Raw genomic sequence first — 12,994 nt, 5'->3', positions numbered from 1 at the left:
CCCACTCAACATTTACTGATTCATTTGAGACTGAAAAGCTATGATTGCACCTCATATCACCTATCAACCACATTTTAGTACAGACATAAATGTCCAACAAAGAACTGGCTGAGTGCAGACAAATATTGTTTAATAAAAAGTACATTTAGTCAATGGTCCAATATTATAAAGCAGGATTTCAGTGTCTTATTTAGTTGTAAAGCAGGTCTACATAGATACAAACTATGAATGTATATCAATACACCTGTGGCCTCTTTAGAATCAAATAGCTGAAAAGGTTTTGAGGAGGTATAAATATAATTATTTTGTGCAATCAATTTAATAAATTAGGCATGAATGATTTATAGACACACAATTGTATTTGCCAGCTCAGGTGATTCATGAGTTTTCAGAATATTTGCTGGTGGTCTTGAAGACAAAAACTTGCATTGTGTTTGCTTTAGATACTAGGCTGTTAAAACATTTTCACACAGGAAATTACAAAATATTGTAGCAGGGTATGGGCAAGCAAGGGGTCACACGTGTTTAGCTACAGGAGGTGTGGTGGAAGGCACATAGTACTACTGTGAGCTCCTTGTAGCATGCCTCTTCTGTATTTTCCCGCTTCCTGTACCATAATATTGTTTTGCCACTGCTGCCTGAGAGCTGAAGGCTTCAACATCAATGCTAAAGGATGTCACAGTACTCAGGGTAAAAGCCATCTACTAGATTCTTTGAGTCCACTCACCGGCATGCCCTGAGCTACAGCAGTTTTCTGTCTCTTTTGCTCTTCGAGCTGTTGCTGGAGCTGATGCTGTAATGACTGGATCTGGTCAAGCTGGGACTTCTGCTGAGCCAGCTGCACCCTCTGGAGAACGAGTTGTTTCTCACGTTCCTGTTGCTGCTGATGCAGAACCTAAAGAAGTATTGGTGGAAAGAGGAAAAGGAAGAAGCAAACATGGGCAAAAACAGAGAGCAAAAGTGCCAGACAGAAGAGCATGGAGAAGAATGGCACAGGAAAGGATTTAGAAGTAACCAGCAGGAGAGGAGAATATTGATGAAGAAAGGGATGGTGAAAAAGACATGATGATAAAAAAAGAGAGAAATAAAGGGACAGTAAAGACAGAAGAAGACAAAGTTGTTGACTTTTGGACAAATTTCAAAAGTTTTCAAATATGCAAACTCAATCACAAGACTCCTGAAACTGAATGTGACATGAAGTTATTCTTCTGCTGATGGATTAGTTTTGAAAATGGTTCCAAGTTAGTTAAAGAACTATATATATATATATATATTGTCAAAACCAAGAATGGAAGCGCAACACAATATGAAGAGCAGCATGTTCCGATAATTGCGGTTGTCAGTCATATAATGCTCATTCGAAAAAATTTAAAGCATTTTCAGTGTTGCTTAAATGACAGGCTGGTACAAATAAGGAAGTAGGGGGGGTTGGCCTATACTGTTATGAGATGCACATTAGACATTCCATCTCTAGTTCATTCTCATTAGGAACGGCTTCCACACCTGTTTAACAGAGTTAACTTGAAAGATTTTCAACTGCTTGTTCTATCAAAAAAGAAGAAAGTTGTCATGTTAGCCCTTCTGTCATCTGTTACAACATCTGCACAACCTATTAGGAGCTGAGAATAGCATTAAATTCAAATCGTTAACTCAATATTGGTTGAGTGTTTACAACATAGTGTGATCAATTTAGCTTTTGCAAATAAATCATACCAACAAATGTAACGTGAAACCACTTTACAAACTCAATCTGAGCAACATCAGTTTCTATTACACGTAAATACTCCAGGCATGTTCATGCACACTTTTATAACAGGAAACATCCATTAAAATACACAACATAGCATGCACATAATAGAATTATACTTGTAATGCAGGCTGGATGCAAACGTATTAAACCAAAAAGGCATTGGCATTTTCTCTCATGACAGAATTTTCAACATTATCCTCTAAAGAGATATTCAATAGTTTCACTGGCAAAAGGCCTCCAATAAAATGGTTACAGTTCCTTACATGTACTTTTTTGAGGAACTGTTTGTGGACATGCATTGAAAGACATGCATATATTGTATACTATACAAAGTTAATTTTTTCAAATATTTTGGTGATAATGCATCTTGCAGAGCAAATCGATATACTGGAACAATAAACAAAAGCAATTTTAATTTACACAAAATGAGGAAAACCTAAATACAAGACAAGTAATATTACGACAACAACAGAAAAAAACAGTGCAACATATAAAAATGCAAAATAAAACAACCACAAAACAACAAGACCACCAACTTTCAAACTTTTGATTTGGTCTGTTTCTCTTTCTACCTGTTCCTTGATGGACTGCAGATCATGTAACTCTCTCTGCACCAGCATCTGCTCCTTCTCCCTGTGGTGCTTTAGCTCAATCCTCTCCCGTTCCAGCTCCTCCTGCAGGCGCAGTTGCCGGAGTTTCTCCAGCTCTACACGCTCCCTCTCCATCTGTAGAAGCTGCTCCTGCTGCCGATGCAGCCTCTCTGCCTCTGTTTCACCCTCCTTGTGTATGGCACCTGGTGGAGGAAAGGGAGGAAGACCCCCTGCAATTGGCAAACCACCAGAAGGGGCAGACGGGCCTAGTGGAGGTTGAGAGTAGCCCTGGGTGTGTGAAGGACCTGAGGGAGGATAGGCATGTGCTGCTGGAGGAGGCGGCTGTTGCTGCTGAGCAGTTGTCCCTTGTTGTTGTTGTTGTTGTTGACTGTTCAGGTGTGCCTGTGACAGGTTTATTGGCTGCTGCTGCTGTGGTTGTGTTGGTATAACAACTGTTCCTACTATTGAGGTAATTTCTGCTGATGATGAGGTCAATGTGGCACCTTTACCAAGGTAAACTGGTTCATCCTGGACTGATGAGCTACTAGTTGTAGAAACAGACACGGGGGCACCTACTAGTGTGAATGCTGTTGCTGCAGCATCAGTAGTGGCAGTGGCTGATGTTGTTTGGAGAAGACCTGGTCCTGGGTAACGGACTAGATTTTGTCCAGATACAGGAATTCTTGGGCTCATAGGGAGTCTGGTAAGACTAGATAAGGGCACAGGTGTCATATTGGCAGAGGGATATGCCCTGTAGACCCCACGCAGAAGTGGGTGAAGAGCAGATGCAGGTTGGGTTGTAATGGGAAGTGTAGAAGCAATGGGGGTCTGAATGGTGGAGTAGATCATACCATCGGAAGACCTAATAGCAGCAGGGTACATGGCTCTGAGACTGGCCTGCCTGGCATTGATAAGGTTGGTTAGTGCTTGACTGTGGGATATTGGCTTCCCATCAAGTCCAAATAGCATGTTTTGTCTCATGCCAAGACCTGCTACAAGTCTGGAGGACCCAGTCCCATTTCCTCTCCCCAGAGTGCCAAACTGCATCAAATCTGGGCTGCTTCCATACCGATCGATGGAATTGAGTGCTGAACACATCCGGCTAATCTCCCTGGCAGTGGTAGCACTGTACTGAGCCAGGTTTGCTTCTTGGAAGTTAGCAATGTCACGAGGAGTGTAACCATAGTCTGAACTAATGTTAGACAATGAATTATATCTCCTTATAGGCAGTGTTTGGGCTGGTATGTCTCCTCCGTGGCGTAAATCTGTGTAGGAGCCATACTGCATCCCTATATACCCTCCATACCCGTGTTTCATGGCAGTTAAATCTATGGCAAGCTCCCCTGTGCCTTGGAGGTGTTGTTCTAGTTTGGATTGGTAAGACTGTAGCCCAACTTCAGCTAGATTTGTATCAGACATTGAAGGCTGGAGCTTACCAGGGAAAGGTAATGTGTAAGCTTTACGTCCATCCATTGGATATTCATCATACCTTACAGGTTGTCTTTCTTGGTCAGACTCATAGGTGAGAGGTTGGGCAGAGGGAGGCCTTATGCCATCTTGCTCAGAAACACCAACACATATTCCACCAAATGGAAGTCTGTAAACAACATCACAGCAAGCTGGTTGGTTGTCAGGTTTAATTTGGCCACCAGTCTGCTCCAGCGCATCCTGTCCTTCTTCAACTTGCACTAGCTGAGTTACTGCCCTGACCTGCTCTGGTCCTCCATCCATCTGTACTACCATGCTATGTGGTGATTTACCACCTGACATCATACCAGGAGGACTGGGCTTACCTTTCAGCTCTATGGGACCAGTGCCATACAGTTCAGCGTTAATGGCTGGTGATACTGCACTGACCACAGTTGAGGTTGTGCTTGTCTGGCTGACAAGCATGTCTTTTTTAATTAATGGTGAAACCTGGCCGGTAAGGTTGTACCTGGCTAAAGCTGATGCTTGTTGCTGATGCTGTTGCATCTGATGGTGCTGATGCAACTGCTGCTCAAGAATCTCTTGTTGCTTCTGGAGCTTCTCTTGTTGTAGTTGTAGCTCTCTCTGTTGGATACTGAGGTCTTCCAGTTTGGCATCAATTTTCGGTATTGATGGGTCAGTTGGAGGTGCAATTTGTGGTTTGTTCTGTGAAAGACACACAGCCGAACCCATGCCCTGGCCCAGATCCATTAGATTTTGATGTGGGTCACCATAGACTGCTGGCTGTTTAGGCTGGATCATGAACATTGAAGCAGCCACAGTGACACTCACAGTGGTTGGTGTGATGGTCTCCTGGGTGTTCAGGTTCATTATCAGTGGCTGTACAATTGTTGAATGTCTGCTACCCTCTGAACCACCATGGTATTTCCTGCTTTCAGTGGCTAATGAGGTAAGATCCATTCCTTGGTCAGTCATGATAATAGGGGCTGGTTTGGTGGCTGTTCTGAGGTCAACAACACTTCCACCTTGTATCATATGGCCCTGCTCTACCCTTGAAGTACCTGGGACATTAGATATTCGACAGAGGGAGATGTTATCCATTGACACTGATCCTCTTGTGTAAGTGCTGGTTGTGGTGACCATACTTGTTCCCACATTTACCTTCTCCACTCTTTGTGTTCGGTAGAAGCTGCGGTCAGGAGAATGTTGGTAAGGTGGCGTATCTGGGGGGCTGTTACAAGGGGAGTAGGTGTCAAATGTTGATTGACGGCTAAATCGAGTGGGCGAAGACAGAGGAGAAGTTGCAGTGTTGACTGTCATTGGTCTAGCCGGGCTTGGAGGTGGGGAATATGGGGCATCTTGGGAAGACTGCTGTCGATACAGCCGCGGGGAAACTGCTCGATTTGATGTTTGGGTGCCCTGAGCCATCACTGGAGATGTGGGCCCAGATCCAGCGGAATCCATTCGCAATTCTGAACTGAATGTCTGTGTGGAAAATTCTGCTGTATCCCTTCTCGAAGGTGACCGAGTGGGACTCTGTGGTGGTGGTGAGGGAGACAGAGGAGGACTGGTGCTTCTGTAATAAGTTGTATACTTGGGAGAACGTGGCTCAATAATTCTCTCAGTGGAGGATGTTGAGCTGTCTCGCACTTGGACACCCCTGGTATCCCCTACCCTCCTTGTGATAACCTCTCTTTGACTGTAGGCTTGGGTAATCTCTGCAATCTTGCTGCATACGCTTGAAACTGTAGCAGAGGATGTGGCAGGCCCTGCTGTGGGTCGGACATGTATTCCAGACTGAGTAGATGTCATAGTCTGGCTCGAACTAGTCTGCGAAATAGTTACTGCATCTCTGGCATAAACTCCATAAGCTGCAATAGTGGTGGCAGCCACTGTGGGGGTTATTCCATTCTTTCCTGCTTGGGTTTTGATCCTATCTTTGTGTCCATCCTTTGAAGAAAAGTGCTGTGTTACTCGAACATCTGGGATTCGTCCTCCACTTTCAGCAAAGGAGACAGGAGCAGAGATCTGGGTTGGGCTGGTGCCTGGGGTCAATAGAGCATTGCTCTGCTCCAGCAGCTTAGCAAAGGCTGAGCCTGTGTCTAGGAGCTGTTTTTCTGGGTAGGAGCTCTCAATTTCAATCTCTACTTGCTCATCAGTGGCCTGCTGCATCTTGGTGATGTTTTGCGATGTCTGCCGGATCTCCTCATAAATATCAGTTTCTGTCTCTGCTGCCTCATTGTCATATCCTGTTTGTTCTTGTTCATATTCAAACTCATCATCATAACCTTGTCCATTTATATCCTCCTCATAGTACTGCCCATGCCGACCTTGTTGTTGCTGCTGTTGCTGTTGTTGTTTCTGTTGTTTTTGCAGCATCTCTGCCTTTCTCATCATCTCCTCATAAACTTCTTCAGCACTCTTTAGGGGTTTTGAAGTTGAGGACGGTGCCATGGTAGTTGTTGTTGTTGTTGATGATTTCTCTACTGGTGAGTAAAGAGACATAAAGGTTGGGAGGTTGTACTCACTGCCTGATTTGTAAAGTTTGGACTCATATCCCTCAGCCTCTGAGTCCAAACTCTGAGGGGAATACTCAGAAGCAGAGGAGCGATGGAGCTCCTCCATTTCTGCAGCTTGTCTCAGTTCTTCGGTTGGAGAAGCATCTTCAATGGGTGAGAGATTGCTAGGTGGTGTCTTGGACCTCTCTCTGCGCCTCTGAGCCCTTAGCTCTTCTTTATCTCTCTTGGTCTTTCGTGCTGTGCTCCTTATTCTATGTTGTTCTACCTCCCTCATCTTCTCCTGCTCTCTAAGAAGTTCTTCCTCCTCTCTCAGTTCATCCTCTTCTGAAGAATCCTCAATGGTGGGAAGGAGAGGGCCATGGGATCGGTGGCGAGCTTTCCTTTGCTGCTTGGCCTCCTCCAGTCTTTGTCTCCGACTGGGGCTACTGTCACTGTCCTCTTCCATTGATGAGATGGAAGTAGGAGACTGGCCAGAGCCATAGGAGGATGAGGTGGGTGGCAGAGTGGATGAGTAATCACCACGAGAACGTTCTTCAGGAGATCCTGTCAGGCTCTCCATCTCTAGCTCTGGTTCCCGATCAAGGTTCAGATCATTTTCACTGCTCAGGTCCATGTCTCTGCTGTAGCTATTGGTGTTATTTAGTTCAATGGTTTTAAAGCGCCTCAGGCCTCCTTGTGATGCCATCACATCTTCCTCACCTTCCTCCACTGAGCCTTTATAAACATCAGAAGAGCTCTTAGTTTCTTCCTCAAAACTGCTGGAGTGGTGTTGAAGGCGTCTCTTCTCTTTCCCTGAGTCAGAGATGATTTGCTTATGGTGGCCTTTCTTGGGTTTCTGGTAGCCATATCCTTCATCTTCCTCGTCCTCCTCTTCCTCCATCTCTTCCTCCTCCTCATTCATTTCATCCGCACTCATCTCCATTATTTGTCTCCGCATGAACTCCTCATCAGTCATTTCTGTGGGTTCAGCCTCTTTTTCCTTCTTTTTCTTCTCCCTCTTCTCCTCCTTTCCTTCCTTTCGTTTACTCTCCCAGTCTCCTCCATCTTCTTCTTCCTCCATTATGTCCTCTAATTCCTCGTCGGAGTCATATGCATCTGGTGGGATTGACAGGGAGCGTGGGCGCTGCTTTCCTCTGTCATCCAAATCTCTGTCTTTTTGCTTTCTTCCCCTTCTGTCTCCCTTCTCTTCAGAGAGACTCTTCTCCAGCAAAGGCCTCATGGAACTCTCTAGCTTGGTAATCTCAGAAGGACTTGGCGGCGAGCCCCGCCCACAGATTCCCCTTTCGCTAAGTTTCATCTCCTCTTCTTGGATTAGACCTGTAATTTCACTATGGGAGCTGGAGATGCCGTCAGATGAGTAGCCGGTGTCACTGAGGCTTTGGGGGCTGCGTGACAAGTCCTGGGTACTGCTGCTTTTTGTATCCTAAAGAGAGAAGAAGAAACAGTTTAAGCCCACATAAATTTGGACGCTTAGAAATTTTGTTTCGGCCTAATTCAAATATTTTAATGTCTAAAATATTTTCAGCAAAAAAATCAAGTAGGAAAAACAGATTCGATTTGAGTGATATATCTCATCATCACCCGTCATAAAAAACCTAGAGTGAAGAATAGGTTTAGCTATGACAGCAACGGCTCTTTTGAGTTCTACATCTAAAATTATCGTCATAGAAACTACAGCGAATTTTGTGAAAGCAAGAGGTTTATGTATATTTTGTATTCTAATTGGTTTTTAATGTCACATGATCAATGTGCTTTATTCATTATTTTTGTAACATCTGCGCCCGGGTGCTATGAATATATTTCATTTTAAACAAGAACAAAAACAAAAAAAAAAATGTCTTGCTATATTATTTCAAAATCTCTCTTTAGGGAATCCTACCAAGTTATAAACTTGACTAGCTAGCAGTAATTTCTGATCATATGAACCCTTAAATCCTATTACAGAAATTATTCAAATTTGATGAAAGTTTTTCCATCTGACTTGTTCATGAGCTAATGGATATATGGGCCAAAACTGAATGTTTAGTAGGTGAAATTAACGAAGACAAAAAGTGACAACACTGAATTCAAAGAGTACACAATAAATGTAGAGTTACAGAGAAAAGACTAAACATTTACATATATTGTACAAACTTACTAAATGCAGAGAGTCGCCCTTCCTATTTCCAAAACTTAATAAACAGTATTATAAATATTATATTATATCATACTTCATGACTAACAGCTAAGTCTGCCCCTTTAACAAAAACATAAATACATACTTTGATTTAATTACAATGTAGTTCTGGAGAAGTTCTGTCAAGTTAAGGCATGTTATAGAGAAAAGACTTAGTAGGCAACGATAAAAGATTAAAAGTATATTTTCTTTAATAAGAAATTAATCTGAAAAAATAAGATAAATGACAACATAATTAAACAGTAATCAAAGTATTCAAAGCTACATAGCTGAGCAGACTTAGGCTTTTGTTTTCCACCGTTTTTGAGCCATTGATGGAAAGAGGTTAGTAAAGCATTTTTTTTAATGTGGATTCAAACAATCTTATTTTCAAGATGAGCTCAAAGTTACTTCATGGAATTAATATGACTGCAAAAACTACACAAAACTCATTCATCAATGGCTCAGTCTTGGATGTTGGTTAATAACATGCCAAATTATAAACTCAAAGGGACTAACCTGGTAAAGGAAAGGGGGGTGGAGGAAAAATACAAAATATATAGAAATTATGAAAATGTTTTCTAGAAACCCATTTCATGACAGCAACAATACTATAGATGAGACTTTTCATTGAGATCTCTGTACTTAAAATTCAAAGCAGCCCCTGAAGGAGGTCGGCGCAGCCTTTGAAAAGGCCTGCAGCAGTTTTACTTCAGCTGACTGCTTGGTTGTTTGCATATTCATCGCATGCCGATCATATTTCAAAAGGCGTAACAGCTGCTGCTGAATAAGACTCATTCTCCCTCTGTTTGTGTCTCTCTCTCTATCTTTCTCCCCAAGGTAATCCATGACTGCCTTGCTGCCACTTTCAGTCTCAGCATTCTGTAAGGAAGGAATCAATGACATGCTTTCCAAACAGCCATGGACAACAGTGCCAAAGGAGAAAGTAATTGGTTCAGCTGACAATTCTAAATAATCAGGCATCATCTCAAACCACAATGCTCAGTGCCAGTCAGTGTGTTATGTAAAGTGCCTAGTGATTTGTATAGAATTTAGTTTCAACTTGGTGAAGTAAAGTAATTTATACTAAAAATATATACGGTGATTTGTGCTTTAAGGATACAGGAGGAAATATAATGACAACCACAAAATCAAGAGAACAGATAACATTTCTTAATATAGGGGTAAAGATCCAGAATTCTTGTCAATAGATAATGGCTCAAAGCATAAACATTCATGCATATCAATTGTCAATGTAATTAGTAAATGTGATCTTTAATTAGAAAAACAAAGTTAAATGGAACTGGAAATAATACTAAGCTGAACTAAGGCATATGAGAAAGAGTACACAGTTTGTGGTTGAGTAACTTGTGGTTGAGTTTGAGTTTGACTGAAGTAAATTATTTTCAGGAAGTCTTTGTTATGGATCACTGACCAAGTTACAAAAGAAAGGTAAGCCTTGAATTTATAACAGCACGAAACATGCCGGAAAAAGATGTAATTCAGCATGATAATGTTACTGTCAAAAGAATGAATGGTGTTTGGATTTACTTTGCATCACAACAGCAGGACAACAATTTTTCATTTGTCTTTTAACATTGTCTAAACACTTGAGGGAAATATCAAAGTGATTGAATTTGAGAATAGCTGGTCAATTTCTCAAGGGTAAGACAACACAAACCCAATTACTAGGGATGAGCGAGTACAGCATTATCTGTATCTGTATCTGTTAACCATATGAATTATCTGTATCCGTATCCGTACTCGGAGTGGGCGGGGCCTAACCCGGAAGTGGGTGTGATTTAACCCGGAAGTGGGTTGGATTTAACCCGGAAGTAGGCCGGGTTGTCTTGAAACGGGCGGGTCTTTAACCAGTATGTTATTTTAAGCATGCAATTGATATGGGTTGATCAGAAATTGTTATATTTATTACTGATTAGAAAACTATTACAGGACAGCATCAGCATTGAGCTTCAGATCAATGATTTTGATCACAATAGCAAACAAACTATTTTACAGAACAAGTTTTGCAACAATGAATACAACACATGCTGTTGCAATTATGAAGTGAAATGTAATAACAAGTGTTTTCATACTCAACATAACTTTCTTTTTTAACTTTGAAAAATGATTTTTTTATTTTAATTTTTTTTAAATTTATTTCCACACCAGGTGTGTGTGTGTGTGTGTGTGTGTGTAGCTTAATTTGTAATATTTTTTATACCACTACTACCTAGAAAGTGTCAGACACTAAACTGGTTAGAGACAACTGACGGTTTAAAAAAAAAAAAAAAAAACTCCAACGACCGGCAGAGAGAGGGAGAGAGAGAGAGAGAGAGTAGCCAGATGCTAGAGAGTAGTCAGACACTCAATGCGTGAAGTAAAAAAAAAAAAACTGTGTTAAATTATCAGTATAGAGAACGCTCTTATTGTTTTACGGTAGCACTATTGCCCGTTTGTTAGAGGTGTTACGGTTTCTGTTTTGTATCACGTGTGTTGTCAGTTGGTCCCCTTGTTACCTGTGCATTTAACGGATGAACAGAGCCGGTGTACAGAGAATAAAGTATTTTTGAAACAGACGCTCTGCTCATACTTTTTACGCTAAGTGAGTAAGGATAACTTAACAAACTGTTTAAAAAAAAAAAGTACCATGTCTGAACGAACCCACGTTTAACAGAACTCTACTGGTTAATAAGTAAGTACAAACTGAAATAAAAACAAACTTCAAGCTGAAGAAACCCTAAACGTTAACGGAAAAGACCCGCGAACCTGAGTGACTGAGAGACAGAGATCTGTTCTGTGAGTGAGTGATCAGAGCGGTGTGTGAAGGGGAGGAGCGCTGTGACGCTGTGTGAGGATTTTCATTCAGTCCGAGCACAGATATTGACTCGTATTACTCGTATAATACTCGTGCTCGGCAAAAGTGCTTTATCTGTACCGGATACTCGTTTCAGCGGAGTATCCGGCTCATCTCTACCAATTACCCATATTTGTTCTGTTAAATGGCTTATGGCATGTATGTTGTACAGGTACTTCATTAAAAATCTGGAGTGTCACTATGCTAAATCTTTTCAGTCAATCACCTTCTGATAATCTATTAATAGCAGATGGGACGTTGGCCGGTGTAAATGGTTCTATGTTAACTGAAGCCATAGAACCTGCTATTATACGAGTAATTAGGGTCACGGCTGGATATTGAGGTGTCTGGGTAGAGATGCTAGGAATGAGTTGTGAGGGTCTGACCCACAAAGGTGCAAAGCCCCCTGGTAAAACACAGATAGCAGAGGATAGTTTCAAGCTATCAACCTCTGGGTTATGGGCCCAGCACGTTTCCGCTGCGCCACTCTGCTCTCACACACCCCAGATGGGACTCGAACCCACAATCCCTGGCTTAGGAGGCCAGTGCCTTATCCATTAGGCCACTGGGGCACTCTTCAGATGTGTTTTTCACACATTTTGGCTGTAAACACAGCACTATGGATCAAAATGAGCAACTTTACTTGCTTATGTTTATGAAAGATGTTTGGCCTCTAATCCAAAATGCTTTCTCGGTGTTACAGTTTTTTTCGATTGCATAAACACTAAAATCAAAAGTATAACACATTTATCAAACCAAAACAATACACACAGTGATCTGCAAAACACTAAACACACTTGTATACATTAAACACAGAAGTATATCAAGATGTCACTTCCTTGCAATTCCCAAGCACTGCCTGTCAAATGACCACCCCTATGGGCCAATTGGTTAAACAATTGGTTAAACGCCATCAGGTGTTCAAACACATGATGCTTACTTGTAGACACACCAATCAGGTTTAAGCACTTTAAAAATGCATCAGCTGAGTTCACCTGTTTTCAACCAAAATGGTGTTTGTGCTCAAAAAAGAAGAAGAGTGAGGGTGAGAGGGGGAATCCACGGAGGAGGAGAAGGTCGCGGCTGCGGCATTAGTAATGATGTTGTGTGTGATGTTGCATACTGCACACATAACTTTTATAATGTAAATGTACTGTATTCCAAAACTATGCTGAACTACACAATCTTGTCTTTCACTGTATTTCTGAGAGTTTTACAGATGGATGCTGAGGAAATCGCATGATGAGGCAGGGTTCAACCTGACAAAAGCAAGAAGGAGAGGCAGAAATACCATTGGCCACGGGGCTATAATCCCTGTCCCAGTGCAACGTGGGGGTAACATCACCTTTTGTGCTGCCACTACACAGAATGGGGTCCTCCTCCGTCGCGCCAATATGGGCCCTTACAACACACCTCACATTCTCACATCTTTGAACCGATTACACAACATCGTCACAGCAGTAAACCACAGGCACCAGATGCAATCCATTGTCATCTGGGACAATGTGTCATTCCACCGCTCTGCTCTGGTCCAGAACTGGTTTCAACACCTTCCACAGTTTACAGTACCATACCTTCCACCATACTCTCCGTCTCTAAACCCGATCAAAGAATTTTTCTCGGCATGGCGGTGGAGGGTTTACGATCTCCAGCCCCAGGCTCAGGTACCCCTCATTGAAGCCTGTACTCGATACA

General features: G+C 42.1%; 1 protein-coding gene and 1 non-coding gene across 2 annotated transcripts in view; both read right to left on the bottom strand.

Annotated features, from left to right (window-relative positions):
- bsna (bassoon presynaptic cytomatrix protein a) overlaps positions 1-12,994 on the bottom strand; it is a 107,918-nt gene that overhangs the window by 14,216 nt on the left and 80,708 nt on the right. Inside the window, exons 5-6 of the mRNA XM_053425226.1 lie at positions 2,323-7,710; positions 724-895 (exon numbers count right to left, since the gene is read on the bottom strand). Coding sequence (XP_053281201.1) covers positions 724-895; positions 2,323-7,710 — 5,560 coding nt within the window. The remainder of the gene's footprint in view (positions 1-723; positions 896-2,322; positions 7,711-12,994) is intronic.
- On the bottom strand, positions 11,799-11,871 carry trnar-ccu (transfer RNA arginine (anticodon CCU)). The gene has a single exon. It is a non-coding gene; the product is annotated as a tRNA-Arg (tRNA).

This window comes from Pleuronectes platessa, chromosome 6 (assembly GCF_947347685.1).
Source record: "Pleuronectes platessa chromosome 6, fPlePla1.1, whole genome shotgun sequence".
NCBI classification, from domain to species: domain Eukaryota; kingdom Metazoa; phylum Chordata; class Actinopteri; order Pleuronectiformes; family Pleuronectidae; genus Pleuronectes; species Pleuronectes platessa.
This window is presented reverse-complemented; position numbering and strand designations above follow the sequence as displayed.